This window comes from Staurois parvus, unplaced genomic scaffold (assembly GCF_062004578.1).
Source record: "Staurois parvus isolate SC_StPar_1 unplaced genomic scaffold, SC_StPar_1.0 ptg002686l, whole genome shotgun sequence".
NCBI lineage: Eukaryota > Metazoa > Chordata > Amphibia > Anura > Ranidae > Staurois > Staurois parvus.
Genome location: NW_028320482.1, coordinates 1,932,533 through 1,948,118, shown reverse-complemented (window position 1 = coordinate 1,948,118; position 15,586 = coordinate 1,932,533). Strand labels below are relative to the sequence as shown.

At 44.6% G+C, this 15,586-nt stretch overlaps 2 protein-coding genes across 2 annotated transcripts in view; both read left to right on the top strand.

The window, feature by feature from the left end:
- LOC149429934 (uncharacterized) overlaps positions 1 to 15,586 on the top strand; it is a 69,977-nt gene that overhangs the window by 19,421 nt on the left and 34,970 nt on the right. Inside the window, exons 6-7 of the mRNA XM_089666369.1 lie at positions 2,022 to 3,385; positions 15,386 to 15,451. Of these exons, the coding sequence (XP_089522495.1) occupies positions 2,022 to 3,385; positions 15,386 to 15,451 (1,430 nt within the window). The remainder of the gene's footprint in view (positions 1 to 2,021; positions 3,386 to 15,385; positions 15,452 to 15,586) is intronic.
- On the top strand, positions 8,557 to 15,136 carry LOC149429937 (gastrula zinc finger protein XlCGF66.1-like). Its single transcript, XM_089666385.1, has 4 exons — positions 8,557 to 8,623; positions 13,670 to 13,784; positions 14,639 to 14,773; positions 14,860 to 15,136. The coding sequence occupies exons 2-4, from the start codon at positions 13,680 to 13,682 to the stop codon at positions 15,049 to 15,051; spliced, it is 432 nt and encodes a 143-aa protein (XP_089522511.1). The 5' UTR covers positions 8,557 to 8,623; positions 13,670 to 13,679; the 3' UTR covers positions 15,052 to 15,136.

The following is a 15,586-nucleotide window of genomic DNA, read 5'->3' as shown; positions in this document are numbered from 1 at the left end:
ATTTAAAAATTTTAAAAAATGTCATTTTTTTTTTTTTTCATTTTACACAGTAAAACATTGCTGTTTCAACCTATTTCACATACATATTGTCCCTAGTGCTTTGTCCTGCGCCCTGCCTGCATTTTGTCTGTTCTTTCTGCCTGGAAACTGAGAAATGTCCATGGCGTCCAAAAAGTGTCCCTTTAGGTCAAAAGCGGTTTAGATCAGCTAGAGAACAGCGATAGTAAATCAGAACCACTTGCAGAATTGAGTGATAATGATTCGTGGGGGAAATTCGTCATCAGAAACTGAAAACGATTTTGCGACTGAGCTCAGCAATGTGCGAACTTGGCGCTATATTTCACATTTCAGTGTTTTTGGTTTGATTATATTATTGAATTAAATTTTTTATTATTTTTATATTATTTTTATGATTATTTATTAAATTATCATTTATGATTTTGTGTTTCAAATTTTATCATCCCCGGGATGTTTACTAGACTCTTGTTCGGACAGATTTCAGTGAGTTTTTCCTAAAAATTACAGCCTACAATAAAAAAAAATACATATTTCCATGCAAAAAAATGGTACCGCTTTCAGCACCAAAAATCTGAAATAATCATACTGCCAGGGAGGTTAAAAAGCAAATACATAAAAAAACAATATATGTGTCAGTTCATCCTTAGAAAGGCCAGGTACTACAAAACACCTTCCACATTCTATATGCAATGGTGACTTGGTGATATAACTGGTGACTGTAGCTAATATTTTGTGATCCATCCTGTCACTCATGCTTTCCCTTCAGAAGCTCACCCCCTGTGCATAGGTGGGCTAAAAGCTGGGCAGCACAGTGGCTAAATGGTTAGCATTTCCACCTGGCAGTACTCGGGTCATTGGTTCAAATCCCAACTATGGAACCACCTGCCTGGAGTTTGCATGTTCTCCCTGTGCCTGCTTGGGTTTCCACCGGGTACTCCGGTTTCATTCCACTCCAAAGACATGCTAGTCGGTTAATTGGCTCCTCTCTAAATTGTCCCTAGTATGTGTATGTATGAATGTGAGTTAGGGACCTTAGATTGTACACCCCTTGAGGGTTAGGACTGATGTGAATGTACAATATATATGTAAAGTGCTGTGTAAATTCATGGCGCTATATAAGGACCTGAAATAAATAAATAAAGCGCTTATTTGGGTGCATTCCTTCCACAAGCCCCTGCAATGGATTAGCCTCCTGTGATCCACTGGGATGAATATCCACTGTGTTGAGATCCTCCCGACAGAAGGGAACCTTCCAATAAACCAGATGACCACTTGTCCTCCCCCACCACAGAAATATGCAGTAGGAATGATCAAAAGGAAACTACCATAGAGTTATACAGTTTTATTTCGATTAAAATTGCACTTACATAAATTCCATGTATTTGGCACTTTAAAAACAAGCCGTTGCGCTCCACATATACCCTCGTGTGAATCAGAAGTGACACAATTAGCTCCGACCAATGCGTTTTGTCATCGTGATGTCATCAGGAGCAGACATCAAGTTTCACATTAGGGGAGGTAAGTTTTAATATTTATTCTTTATTGCAGTTTCTAAGAATAATTGTTGTTATACCTACACCTCGTTAATTACATCAATGTTCCGTGAGCTGTAACTATGAAAATTATTTCAGGGGTTCCCTGAGATCTCCAACTTTTCGGCAGGGGTTCCTCTAAGGTAAAAAGGTTGAGAAACCCCGATCTAGAGTTTAGCAACATTTCCACATTTTTCTTTTTTTTACCCATGGTTTAGAAATTTCTGGAAATTTTACCTCTAATGAGATTACTTGAGCCAGTGTGTAGGCTTGTGGTTGTTTTGGCTGCCAAAATGTTAAAGTGATCTGGGAGGAGGACCAAAGGCCCTTCGAAGGTCGAACGTTTTCTAGCTGGTTGCAACATCCACAGGGAACATCTGCTCCCTCAAGTCTACCTGATCCAGATGGAATGTTGATTTAGGTGAATGAACCCTCTCATATCTAACAACTATTTTTTAAATATTTTTCCAGGATACGCATATGAGAAACCCTCAGAGGATCGTCTCATTTTATCTCTGGGTTGTAAAATGGAAGATGAGGACATCGCAAGAGGTTGTGCCGGAGAAAAGACAATGATCTCAGTTATGGATGGTGGACTTCACAGTGTGGATGGACCATCAAATTCCTCTGAGCAACCTCGTACTGTGAGGGATGGTGCCAGAATTCAGGGGGAGGAGAAATTTTCCTTTCCTGAATGTGGGGAAAGTTTTAGCTCTGATTTAGGTTTTACTGTACACACGGGTGAGAAGCTTCATTCTTTTTCTGAGTGTGGGGAATGTTTCATTAATAAATCAGGATGTGTCATATATTGCAGTTCTCACACAAGCAAGAAGCCACACTCCTGCTCCGCATGTGGGAAAAGTTTTACATGCAAATCAGACCTTGTTAGACATTTGAGATGTCACACAGGGGAGAAGCCATATTCCTGCCCAGAGTGTGGGAAATGTTTTTCACAGAAATCAGGCCTTGTTATACATCAGAGGTTGCACACGTGGGAGAAGCAAAAATCCTGCCCTGAATGTGGGAAATGTTTTACAAAGAAATTAGATTTTCTTATACATCAGAGATCTCACACAGGGGGGAATCTGTATTCTTGCCCTGAGTGCGGGAAATGTTTTTTACACAAATCAGTCCTTGTTAAACATCAAAGAGCTCACACGGGGGAGAAACCATATTCCTGCACTGAGTGTGAAAAATGTTTTTCACAAAAATCAGGCCTCGTTATACATCAGAGATATCACATGGAGCAGAAGCCGTATTCCTGCCCTGATTGTGGGAAATGTTTTACACGGTTGTTCTATCTATCCACACATCAAAAGATTCACACTGGTGAGAAGCCATATTCCTGCCCTGAGTGTGGGAAATGTTTTTCGCAAAAATCAGGCCTTGCTGTGCATCAGAGATCCCATACAGGGGAAAAGCCATATGCCTGCCCTGAATGTGGTAAATGTTATATGAAGAAATCATACCTTGTCATACACCAGAGATCTCACACGGGGGAGAAACCATATTCCTGTTCTGAGTGCGGAAAATCTTTTTCAAGGAAATCCATCCTTGGTATACATCAGAAATTGCATACAGGGGAGAAGCCACATTCTTGCCCTGAATGTGGGAAATGTTTTATAGATAAATCACACCTTGTTAAACATCAGCGATTTCACACAGGGGAGAAGCCGTATTCGTGCCCTGAGTGCGGGAAGTGTTTTTCAGATAAATCACACCTTGTTAGCCATCAGAGGTCTCACACAGGAGTGAAGCCGTATGCTTGCCCTGAGTGTGGGAAATGTTATTCACGGAAATCAGACCTTGCTATACATCAGAGATATCACGGAGTGGTGGAGGGATGAGTCAAACAGTCCTGGGTTTATTTCCTGGGAGGTTCTCTGAAGGACTCCTAAATTCTGAATGTTAATCCAAACCCCACTGAAGTCAATAGGAGCAGAATAGTTGAAATCAATTCAGGCCATTTTTAAGGCAAATGGGCAAGAGGTTGTCAAAGGGCATGGGGATCTGGGCACTGCCCTGGGGGGATATGCAGATGTATACCAGAAAACTACAGCCCAGTCAGCCTAACATCATTAGTATGTAAGATATTTCAGGGAATGCTAAGGGACTCTATACAGAAATTTGTCTGTGATAAAGGTATCATAAGTGACAGCCAGCATGGATTTATGAAAGACCATTCTTGTCATAACAATCAGTGTTCATTCTATGAGGAAGTAAGTTAGATATTGGATGGTGGAAGTCCCGTGGATGTAGTTTATCTAGATTTTGTACCGAATAAACATTTAATCTGGAAAATAAGGTCTCGTGGAGTTGATGAAATCATGTGCACATGGATAGGAAACTTGTTATATGAATGGATCCAAAAAGTAGTGATAATTGACTCATTCTCTGCACAGTGGGCCCCAGGGAACTGTCATGGGGCCAACGCTGTTCAATTTGTTTATTGATGATATAGAGCACGGGTGTCAAACTGCCGTCCCTCCAGCTGTTGCCAAACTACAAGTTCCATGAGGCATTGCAAGATTGACAGTTACAAGCATGACTCCCAAAGGCAGAGGCATGATGGGACTTATAGTTTCGCAACAGCTAGAGGGCCGCCAGTTTGACACCCCTGATATAGAGGTTGGAATCAAGAGGCTCAGTTTCAGTGTTTCCTGATGGTACCAAATTGTGCGGGTAAATGAGTTCATCACAGGATATAGTATCATTACAGGAAGAACTAACAAAAATAGGGGGGTTGGGCAGCTACATGGCAGATGAGGTTCAGTATTGAGAAATGTAAAGTTGGGTGCCAAAAATACACAATGAGAAGGGTTCCCCTGGGGGAATCACTCATGGAAAAGGATGTGGGGGTGAGGTTGTAGATCACAGACTTACCAATGACATGTAACAAAGCCAGCAGACTGGTCTCATCTAGTTAAAGACATACATTCCAGGGATAAAACAATCGCTTTACTCCTTCACAAAACACGGGTTCATCTCATCTTCAATAAGAAGTTCAGTTTTGGTCACCAATCCTCAAGAAAGATGTTATTGATTTAGAAAGAGTTCAGTGAAGGGCAACAAAATGAAAATGGGTGATGGAGGAGCTCAGTTATGAGAATCAATGATACAGATAGTTCACTCTGGAGAAGAAGCGCTCAAGAGGGGATATGATTGTAATATACACATATATTAACCCCTTGCCCTCCAGAGGATTTCTCCCCCTTCCTGACCAGGCCATTTTTTGCGTTACTGCGCTGCGTTATTTTAACTGACAATTGCGCGGTCATGCAATGCCGCACCCAGATTAAATTTCTGGCCTTTTTTTTTAGCACTAATTGAGCTTTCTTTTGGTGGTATTTGATCGCCTGTGTGTTTTTTAATTTTATATATATATTAAAAAAAAAAAAAGACCGACAATTTTGAGAAAAAACACAATATTGGTGACTTTTTGCTATTAAACATGTCCAGTAAAAAATTTTAAAAATCAAATTTCATGATAAATTTAGGCCAAAATGTATTTTGCTCCATGTCTTTGCTACAGACATCTGAAAGTTATAGCATTTACAAATGGCGGTATATATACTGGAATTTTGTTTTTTCTACTAGTAATGGTGGTGATCAGCGACATATAGCGGGACTGTGGCGGGCATTCTGACACTGGGGGGGAAATGACTTGTTGTCACCGACATCCCCAGTGACACCAATACAGTGATCAGTGCTAATAAAAAGCACTGACACTGTACTAATGGCACTGGGCAGGAAGGGGTTAACACAGTGTTTCTCAACTCCAGTCCTCATGGACCCCCAACAGGTCATGTTTTCAGGATTTCCATTATTTTGCACAGGTGATTTGATCAGTTTCACTGCCTTAGTAATTACCACAGCTGTTTCATCTGAGGGAAATCCTGAAAACATGACCTGTTGGGGGTCCATGAGGACTGGAGTTGAGAAACACTGGGTTAACATGAGGGCGATCAAAGGACTGTGGCGGGCATTCTGACAGTGGGGGAAATGACTTGTTGTCGCCGACATCCCCAGTGACACCAATACAGTGATCAGTGCTAATAAAAAGCACTGACACTGTACTAATGGCACTGGGCAGGAAGGGGTTAACATGAGGGCGATCAAAGGACTGTGGTGGGCATTGTGACACTGGGGGGGAAATGACTTGTTGTCGCCGACATCTCCAGTGACACCAATACAGTGATCAGTGCTAATAAAAAGCACTGACACTGTACTAATGGCACTGGGCAGGAAGGGGTTAACATGAGGGCGATCAAAGGGTTAACTGTGTGCTGTTTTACTATGTGGGCTGTTTGTGTGCTTCACTGTCAGCACACTGCTTTGTATGGCTATGCTATGCAGAGACATACAAAGCAGTGTGCAGGAGCTGACAGGGGAGAGATCTGTGTTGCTTATATACAGGTCTCTCCCCCGTTGGTAATACTCGGTGATCACCGGGTGTCGGCAGGGAATCACCAGCTGGGACCTGGTGATTGACAGCCGGGGCCATGAAGGGTGGTGCAAGTAGGGTGTGCGCACCCCCTACCTGGAAATGCAAAATCTCGTGTGTATGTATGTATGTATATATATATATATATGTATGTGATTTAGCACACCAGTGCGATCCTGTAGCAGTATTTCTACTATAAGGCGGACGGGAATCGGTTAAATTGCTGGCTGCTAAATGACATTCCCTGGCCAGCTTTTCTCTGTTATAAACAAAGGGGATTTCCTTCACCCCTCTTAAAACCCACTTAAAAATGAGTGGGCCCCCAGATACACACAGCTCCCTGTATCAAAAAGTAAAGGGTACATAGGACCCCCGGTACAAAAAATAAATAAATAAACAATGTGAGAAGTTCTTTTTTTCAAAGAAAAACGCATACATTGTAACAAAGTCCTTTATTAAACTATAAGTCTCAGTTCACACTGCTGCAACTTGGGATCTGACTTGTGAGACCCCAAGTCGCATGACGTGAAATTCCATGTTAGTCACTGACAGTTGTCTTAATTAGCACTACTGAAGTCGCTCCGACTGTCGGGTGCTGGCAGGGAATCACTGGCTGGGACCCGGTGATTGACAGCCAAGGCTGCGAATGCTAGCACGGGTAGGCGTGCGCCCCCTACCCAGAACTGCAAAATCATGTATATAGGTGATTTTACGCACCCGTGCCACCCTGTAGCAGTATTTCTGCTATAGGGTGGCGAGGAAGTGGTTAAGCAGGCCATACATGAGTCGAATTCTGAATGATTTTTCGGTCGAAAATCAAAAACATTGTTTGTTCTGTAATCCGATGGTTCCACCAATGATTTTGAAAATTGGTAGTTTTTCACGAACTTTCCAGCATGCCTGATAAACGAAATGGGGAGGAACCATGAAAATCAGCTGGTGCCATTGCCCCACTAACAGAGCAATTATTGTTAAGTCCGATTTTCGAAAGAAAAATGGTTTGGTAATGGACCCATGTATGGCCGGTGTTACCTACACCCCAGGCTGGTGAATGTGGGGATCTGATGGTGGATGGCTTATTAGCCACCCCTCCCCAACTAAATAACATGTAAATAAACACACCAAGTCCTTTATTAACCATTTGCCCTCCTGAGGATTCCCCCCCCCCCTTCCTCACCAGGCCATTTTTTGCGTTACGGCGCTGCGTTACTTTAACTGACAATTGCGCGGTCATGCAGCGCTGCACCCAAATTAAATGTATGTCCTTTTTTTCCCATGAATTGAGCTTTCTTTCAGTGGTATTTGATCGTCTGTGCGTTTTTTATTTTTTGCGCTATAAAAAAAGCAACAATTTTGAGAAAAAAAACATTTTTGACTTTTTGCTATTAAACATGTCCAGGAAAATTTTTTTAAAAAAATCTAATTTCGTCATAAATTTAGGCCAAAATGTATTCTGCTCCGTGTCTTTCCTAAATACAAATCCCAATACGTGTAAATGAATTGGTTTACGTGAAAGTTATAGTGTTTACAAATGGCGGTATAGATGCTGGAATTAATTTTTTTTTTTACTAGTAATGACAGTGATCAGCGACCTATGGTGGGACTGCGGTGGACATTCTGACACTGGGGGGGGGGGGGGACTGACTTGGTGTCACTGACATCCCTAGTGACACCAGTACAGTGATCAGTGCTAAAAAAAAAAAAAAAAGCACTGACACTGTACTTATGGCACTGGACAGGAAGGGGTTAACATGTGGGGCGATCAAAGGGTTAACTGTGTGCTGGGTGTGTTTTACAAGGGGGTGGTGTCTGTGTGCTTCACTGTAATCACACTGCTTTACAGTGCATAGCACAGCCATCCAAAGCAGTGTGCACAAGCTGACAGGGAGAACTGTTAGTAAACAAAACACTTCTCCCCGTCAGAGATCCTCAGAAATCCCCGGTCACCAGTGGGTAATCACTGGCCGGGACCTGGTGATTGACAGCCGCGGCCACGAATGGCAGTGCAGGTGCGCACCCCCTACCCGGAAATGGAAAATCATGTATATATATATGTGATTTTGCGCACCCGTACCGCCCGGTAGGAGTATTTCTGCTATAAGGTGGTCAGGAATCGGTTAACTAAAAAGTCCCATGCAGTAAATTCATCATCAATCGCCTTGAACAGCAATGCAGATCATCATCAAATCTAATGAATGATGTTCATCATGACAGACTGCTGGTATCATTGCAGTGCCTGGTGATGGAACCCGGAGAGTGTTCCAGCCGTCATCACCTCACTGCCGCTTAGCACAGAGTCCCGGAACCTGCGGGATGAGGACACGATGGGACAGGAGCCAAAATCCCGGGACTGTCCTGCAACATCGGAGAACAATGGCAAGGCCGTGTTCACACTATGAAATGTTTCAAAGGACTGCAGTTCTTCTGAAGTCCACAAGGTCTACTGAGACAGGAAGTCTCTATTGAAGACAGGAAGTGATGTCAGGTACAGACAGGAAGTGATTGCAGGTACAGACAGGAAGTCTCTGAGAGACAGGAAGTGATTGCAAGTACAGACAGGAAGTTTTGGGTAAGAGGAGAGTCGGAAGGAAGTAGAGAGGAGACTTTGTTGGAAGTGGCAACAGAGGAGGTAATTTATTTTATTCATTTATTTCTGGTACTTGTATAGCGCCATCAATTTACGTACATTCTCATCAGTCCCTAACCCTCAAGGGGTGTACAATCTAAGGTCCCTAACTCACATTCATACATACACATACTAGGGCCAATTTAGACAGGAGCCAATTAACCTCCCAGCATGTCTATAGGGTGTGGGAGGAAACTGGAGCTCCCGGAGGAAACCCACTTAGGCACAGGGAGAAACACCAGACAGGTGGTGCCGTGGTCGGGATTCAAACCAGCGACCCTAGTACTGCCAGGAGGAAGTGTTAACCATTTAGCCACTGTGATGCCTGTATAAGATTCTATTTACACCCAGTAACCCCCCATCATGTCTATCCTCTTCCTCCATAGTCACGTCCGTCCTGTTCCTCCATAGTCACGTCCGTCCTGTTCCTCCATAGTCACGTCCGTCCTGTTCCTCCATAGTCACGTCCGTCCTGTTCCTCCATAGTCACGTCCGTCCTGTTCCTCCATAGTCACGTCCGTCCTGTTCCTCCACAGTCACGTCCGTCAACGTCCTCCACAGTCACGTCCGTCCTCTTCCTCCACAGTCACGTCCGTCCTCTTCCTCCACAGTCACGTCCGTCCTCTTCCTCCACAGTCACGTCCGTCCTCTTCCTCCACAGTCACGTCCGTCCTCTTCCTCCATAGTCATGCCCGTCCTCTTCCTCCATAGTCATGTCCGTCCTCTTCCTCCATAGTCACTGTGATGTCTTTTATCTCACGCAGATGAGGATACACACATATATAGTGTCGGAACCCAGATTTACCCCTTCCAATCGACTGTGGGCACTTCAGTACCCAGAAATTCCTGTGGGCTGGTACAGGAACACCCCCCCAGGGTTGACTGGCCAAGGGCTAATGTCCAGCCCATGTCCATATTTCAATAAATTGAGGACCCTGAGATTTGGACCATTTAGCCACTGTGATGCCTGTATAAGATTCTATTTACACCCAGTAACCCCCCCGTCATGTCCGTCCTCTTCCTCCATAGTCACGTCCGTCCTCTTCCTCCATAGTCACGTCCGTCCTGTTCCTCCATAGTCACGTCCGTCCTGTTCCTCCATAGTCACGTCCGTCCTGTTCCTCCACAGTCACGTCCGTCCTCTTCCTCCACAGTCACGTCCGTCCTCTTCCTCCACAGTCACGTCCGTCCTCTTCCTCCACAGTCACGTTCGTCCTCTTCCTCCACAGTCACGTCCGTCCTCTTCCTACATAGTCATGTCCATCCTCTTCCTCCATAGTCACTGTGATGTCTTTTATCTCCAGCAGATGATGATACACACATATATAGTGTCGGAACCCAGATTTACCCCTTCCAATCAACTGTGGGCACTTCAGTACCCAGAAATTCCTGTGGGCTGGTACAGGAACACCCCCCCAGGGTTGATTGGCCAAGGGCTAATGTCCAGCCCACGTCCATATTTCAATAAATTGAGGACCCTGAGATTTGGACGGGGTGATTCATACGGAGTCGGTTCTATTTGACTGGTGGATCGCGGACTTTCTCTGACTTGCTCCAGTCGCAGGATAAATCTTGGTAAAAGATTTATTTCTGTTTTTATTTCCTTTTATTTTATAGTGATTAGCCAATTGTGTGTCTTTTTGTATTTACTGTATTATTTGTAACATTTTATACTTTGTACATATTTTATGCTCCGCCCACTTTCAGGATATTAAATCATAAAATTAATAAGTGACTTCTGGGTACTAAGCTCGGGCTCATATCTCCGGGGAGATTGTATTGTATTCTAGTGTCTTTATATGCTCGGTCAAGTTCATTGCCTATCTGTATGCAATTGCATGGCATGTTGGCAGATTGCATGCAGATTGTAGAGTAGCAGATCTGCCAGACGGAGATCTGTGTGTGTGTGGTGGCCCAGCAGACTAGTCTGCGGACAAACTGTTGGATGGTGGCAAGCTACCGTTTGTGGTGTGTCTGGTGTGGGGGTGAGTGGACAGTGGAAGAGTGATTAACTCCGGGGTTCTAGCTTGTAGGATGGCTGGAGGAATCCTAGAACGGTGTGTCATTTTCTAGGCTTCTCCTCAACCCTTAGAATGCACCAGATTGTATATAAGATTTGTATCTGCCTGTGTGTGGTCAGCCAGCTGGATTGGAGTGGAGTCTCCCTCTAGTGGTGGCCAGAGGTAGTGCGGGCTGTGAAAGTGTAACACGGCCAGTCTTATATGCTCAAAGTCCCCCTCATTCCCTCTTTACCCCAAGTCATGACCAGACGTGCATACCTTGGTTAGCTAGTCACTGTGGGCGTGCGGTGTGGATCCGTGACAGTACCCTATGGCATCTTGGTGCCCACTGGATCTCGCATCCCAAAATCTCTGAAGGTGCTCCCGCAGCATTGCAAGAATATTGGGATGTCAATGCAGGATCTTCCTCTCCAGAAACGGTGTGGGATGCCTTCAAAGCATTTTCTCTGGGACATTCTATTTCTGCCGTAAAAGCGGTTTAGAAACATCAGACAGCTACCACAACCTCCCTCCATACTCAGGTTGTTGACAGATCCACTCAATATGGAGCTGACCCCTCTGACTCAAATTTTGACTTTCTTATGTCTGCCAAACGTGAACTACACCTACACCTGAAGGAGGTTACTAGGTTGGACATACGTACCTCTAAACAAATATTTTATGAACCAGGGGACAAGAATGGTAGGTTGCTGGCCATGTTATCCCAACATGATGCCCCCCCTTACAGTAGTCTCTGAGCTTACCTCCCCCACTGGCGAAACTATTGCTGATGCTGAGGGCATTCTCAAGGAATTTCATGATTACTATCAAAACCTCTATTATTATTATTATACAGTATTTATAAAGCAGCAATAGTTCGCTCAGCGCTGTACATTACAATGGGGGACAGAACAATACAATACAATGCAAAACATGAGGGGATTGAGGACCCTGCTATTTCGAGCTTACAATCTAGGAGGGAGGGGATGGTGGCACAGGAGGAGATAGCTGTGGGGGATGGAGTGGTAGGAAGAGTGGAGGAGGTCGGCAAGTTAGCAGGGGGTGGGGTAGGCTTCCCTGAAGAGGTGGGTGATAATCTGATGATTTGGGGCAGGGAGTTCCAGAGGATGGGTGACACCCTGGAGAAGTCCTGGAGGCGGGCATGGGAGGAGGAGACCAGGGAACTAGAGAGAAGGAGGTCTTGTGAGGAGCGGAGTGTGCGTGCTGGGCGGTACTTGGATATTAGGTCAGTGATGTAGTTCGGGGCAGTATGGTGGACAGCTTTGTACGTCAGTGTTAGGATTTTGAATTTGATCCGTTGGGCAATCGGAAGCCAGTGGAGGGATTGGCAGAGGGGGGTGGTGTAGATGGAGCGGTTGGAAAGGTGAATGAGTCTGGGAGGCGTATTCAGGATGGACTGAAGCGGGGATAGCCAGCGGCGAGGCAGGCCAGTGAGGAGGGAGTTGCAGTAGTCGAGTCGTGATATGATGAGGGAGTGGATGAGCTGTTTAGTGGTTTCTGGGGTTAGGAACGTGTGGATTTTCTATAGATCCACCTTATCAGCTGGGCTTACCTCGGTGGACCTCTCATCTCTGCTGGATCCTGTTGCCCTTGGTTGGCTTTCAGATACCGAGAGGTCACACCCGGTATTCTGAATTACCTCGAAGGAGGTTCTGGCGGTGATTCAGTCCTTTTCCTCTGGTAAGGCACCTGGCCCAGGATGGCTTACCCGTAGACTTTTATAAGGAACATGGCAAGATGCTGGCTCCCCTTCTGGACACTCTATACACACACTATCGCCATATGGGCACCCTTCCTTGCTCCATGGCAGACACACATGTGGTTCTTATATACAAACCTAAGGATCCCAAATCCTGCACCTCTTATAGCCCGATAGCACTCCTTAATAATGACCTGAAAATACTGACAAAAATTCTAACCGATAGGCTTAATCCCCTCTTACCCTCGATAACTGACTCAGACCAAACCGGGTTCATGGCACACAAATCCACTGACATTAACTTGCACAGATTGTTTACAAACCTTCATGCCCAACATCTTAATCGGGGTTGTAGAGTGGTTACCTCACTTTACATTGAAAAGGCATTTGACACTGTAAAGTGGTACTTGATGAAAACCAAAGGATCTCCCATAAATAGGGGAGATCCTTTGGTTTTCATCAAGTACAGACAATATACCGTTCTCCTACTGCTGCCATCCGTTTTGGGAGGTCACCTGTGGTGTGGCACTGGATTTCAACCTATCTGCTTCTCAATTCCTAACCGTTTTTAATTTGCCTTGCAACTAGACCTCTAGCTCTGCCTATAAGCCATCAGATGCCTAACTTGGGTCTATCTTATGCCATTTACTGAGCCCTGAGCTAAAGCTTGATAGAGAATTCCAGACCAGAAGTGACAGAAGGAGGTTCACCTAATAATATACTACAAACTGACCACTACACACATACAGTAGCACAAACCTAGCTATCTGGCACTGTGCATGCAAGATAATAACAATAGGACAGAAACCCTTCTGTCACCAGACTTCCGATATACACACAGAAGCTGCAGAAATGAAACTATTAGAACACAGGAACACTTGTCTAATAGTCTCTGCTTCTGGTCTGAATGAAATACAGCAGTAGCAGCTCTTGCATGGAAGGCCATGTGGTCCAATTCTGTTCCTTCTTCCTGGAACTTCCCCTTTATCTGATATCACAGTCCTCCAATCTGGGGTTTCTGATCCCACTAGCAAGGAGTAGAAAGTACCAGTCTATAACCAATTATTTATGTGATATTTACCAAGCAACAGATATTATCAATTACAGACACTGGAGGGAAGCAGCTCCCTACAGATGTGCCAGTTCCCACTGAGGGCAGCTCGCCTACTAACCCCTTAATTCCCATCCTAATACTGTATATCCAGTACAGTCTAAATGATTCTCTGTCAACAGGGAAATCCGCATAGATCTCATGACCACATTGAGGATGGAGGAGGATGAAGTCACATGACTGGGAAGATATTAAACCAAATAATTCTGTGTCTACAGGTAATCCTGCATGGATCACATGACCATATCAATTAAAATGGAGGAGGACCAGAGTTACATGACTGAGAGGATATTAAACTTCACCCTGGAGATCATCTACCTGCTGACTGGAGAGGTGAGGAGGATTCTGGGAGTTCACATGACATCACTCTTATCTCTATTAATAAAACACAGACCTGACCAGAGAGGTGAGGAGGATTCTGGGAGGCCACATGACATCACTCTTATCTCTATTAATAAAACACAGACCTGACCAGAGAGGTGAGGAGGATTCTGGGAGGTCACATGACATCACTCTTATCTCTGTTAATAAAACACAGACCTGACCGTAGAGGTGAGGAGGATTCTGGGAGGTCACATGACATCACTCTTATCTCTGTTAATAAAACACAGACCTGACCGTAGAGGTGAGGAGGATTCTGGGAGGTCACATGACATCACTCTTATCTCTGTTAATAAAACACAGACCTGACCGGAGAGGTGAGGAGGATTCTGGGAGGTCACATGACATCACTCTTATCTCTATTAATAAAACACAGACCTGACCGGAGAGGTGAGGAGGATTCTGGGAGGTCACATGACATCAATCTTATCTCTGTTAATAAAACACAGACCTGACCGGAGAGGTGAGGAGGATTCTGGGAGGTCACATGACATCACTCTTATCTCTATTAATAAAACACAGACCTGACCGGAGAGGTGAGGAGGATTCTGGGAGGTCACATGACATCACTCTTATCTCTATTAATAAAACATACCTGACCGGAGAGGTGAGGAGGATTCTGGGAGGTCACATGACATCACTCTTATCTCTATTAATAAAACACAGACCTGACCGTAGAGGTGAGGAGGATTCTGGGAGGTCACATGACATCACTCTTATCTCTATTAATAAAACATACCTGACCGGAGAGGTGAGGAGGACTCTTGGAATGTGGCGTGATATTACTGGGGTTTTTTTTTTAATAGTGTTTTCCTCCTGTGAAGTCTGGAGGTCAATTGACCATAACAGTGCCTCCACTTCAATCCCTGACACCTGAGATAGATATCAAAAAGAAGATTCTAGAAGTCACCAAGAAGATGATGGAGCTGCTGACAGGAGAGGTGAGCGGTGCCGGGAATTCTGGGACATTCTCCAGTAACAGACAAGGGATGTGTCTGGATGGTGACTGTATCATTGTGTGTGTCAGGTTCCTATAAGGTGTCAGGGTGTCACTGTCTATTTCTCCATGGAGGAGTGGGAGTATTTAGAAGGACACAAGGATCTCTACAAGGACGTCATGATGGACAATCAGCCGCCCCTCACATCACCGGGTAAGAGGAGACTTTATTGTAAAGGAGAGAGCAGTACGGAGGATCCACCTAGATCCCCCATCATCTGATAAACACATAGAAACAATGGATTCAATCAGTGTGTGTGTTTCCTACAGATGGATCCAGTCATGGGAACCCACCAGAGAGATGTCCCCGTCCTCTGTATTCCCGGGATTCCACACAGGAAGCTCACACCATCCCTCACCATCATCAGGTAGATGGATCCAGTCATGGGAACCCACCAGAGAGATGTCCCCATCCTCTGTATTCCTGGGATTCCACACAGGAAGGTCACACCATCCCTCCCCATCATCAGGTAGATGAGGAACAATCACTGATAGTATCATTAGGATCTGTACATTATCTGCATTGTTATAATTGATGTAATTTTGTATTATTCAGAGTGGAAACCTGAGAGATTATAAAACTGAGGTTAAACAAGAGATAAAAGAAGAGGATGAGGATGGGGTGATGGAAACCTCAGAGTTTGTAAAAGTACACAAAGATCTGTACCAGGATACCATGATAGAGTCCTACAGTAACAGAAACCCACCAGAGAGATGTCCCCATCCTCTGTATTCCCGGGATTCCACACAGGAAGGT

Bases quoted from the DNA above. Each gene is read 5' to 3' on its own strand.
- LOC149429937 (XM_089666385.1), top strand. From the start codon at position 13,680: ATGGATCACATGACCATATCAATTAAAATGGAGGAGGACCAGAGTTAC. The intron at 13,785-14,638 runs GTGAGGAGGATT...TTTTTTTAATAG, and splicing joins TCTACCTGCTGACTGGAGAG to TGTTTTCCTCCTGTGAAGTC. The intron at 14,774-14,859 runs GTGAGCGGTGCC...TGTGTGTGTCAG, and splicing joins TGGAGCTGCTGACAGGAGAG to GTTCCTATAAGGTGTCAGGG.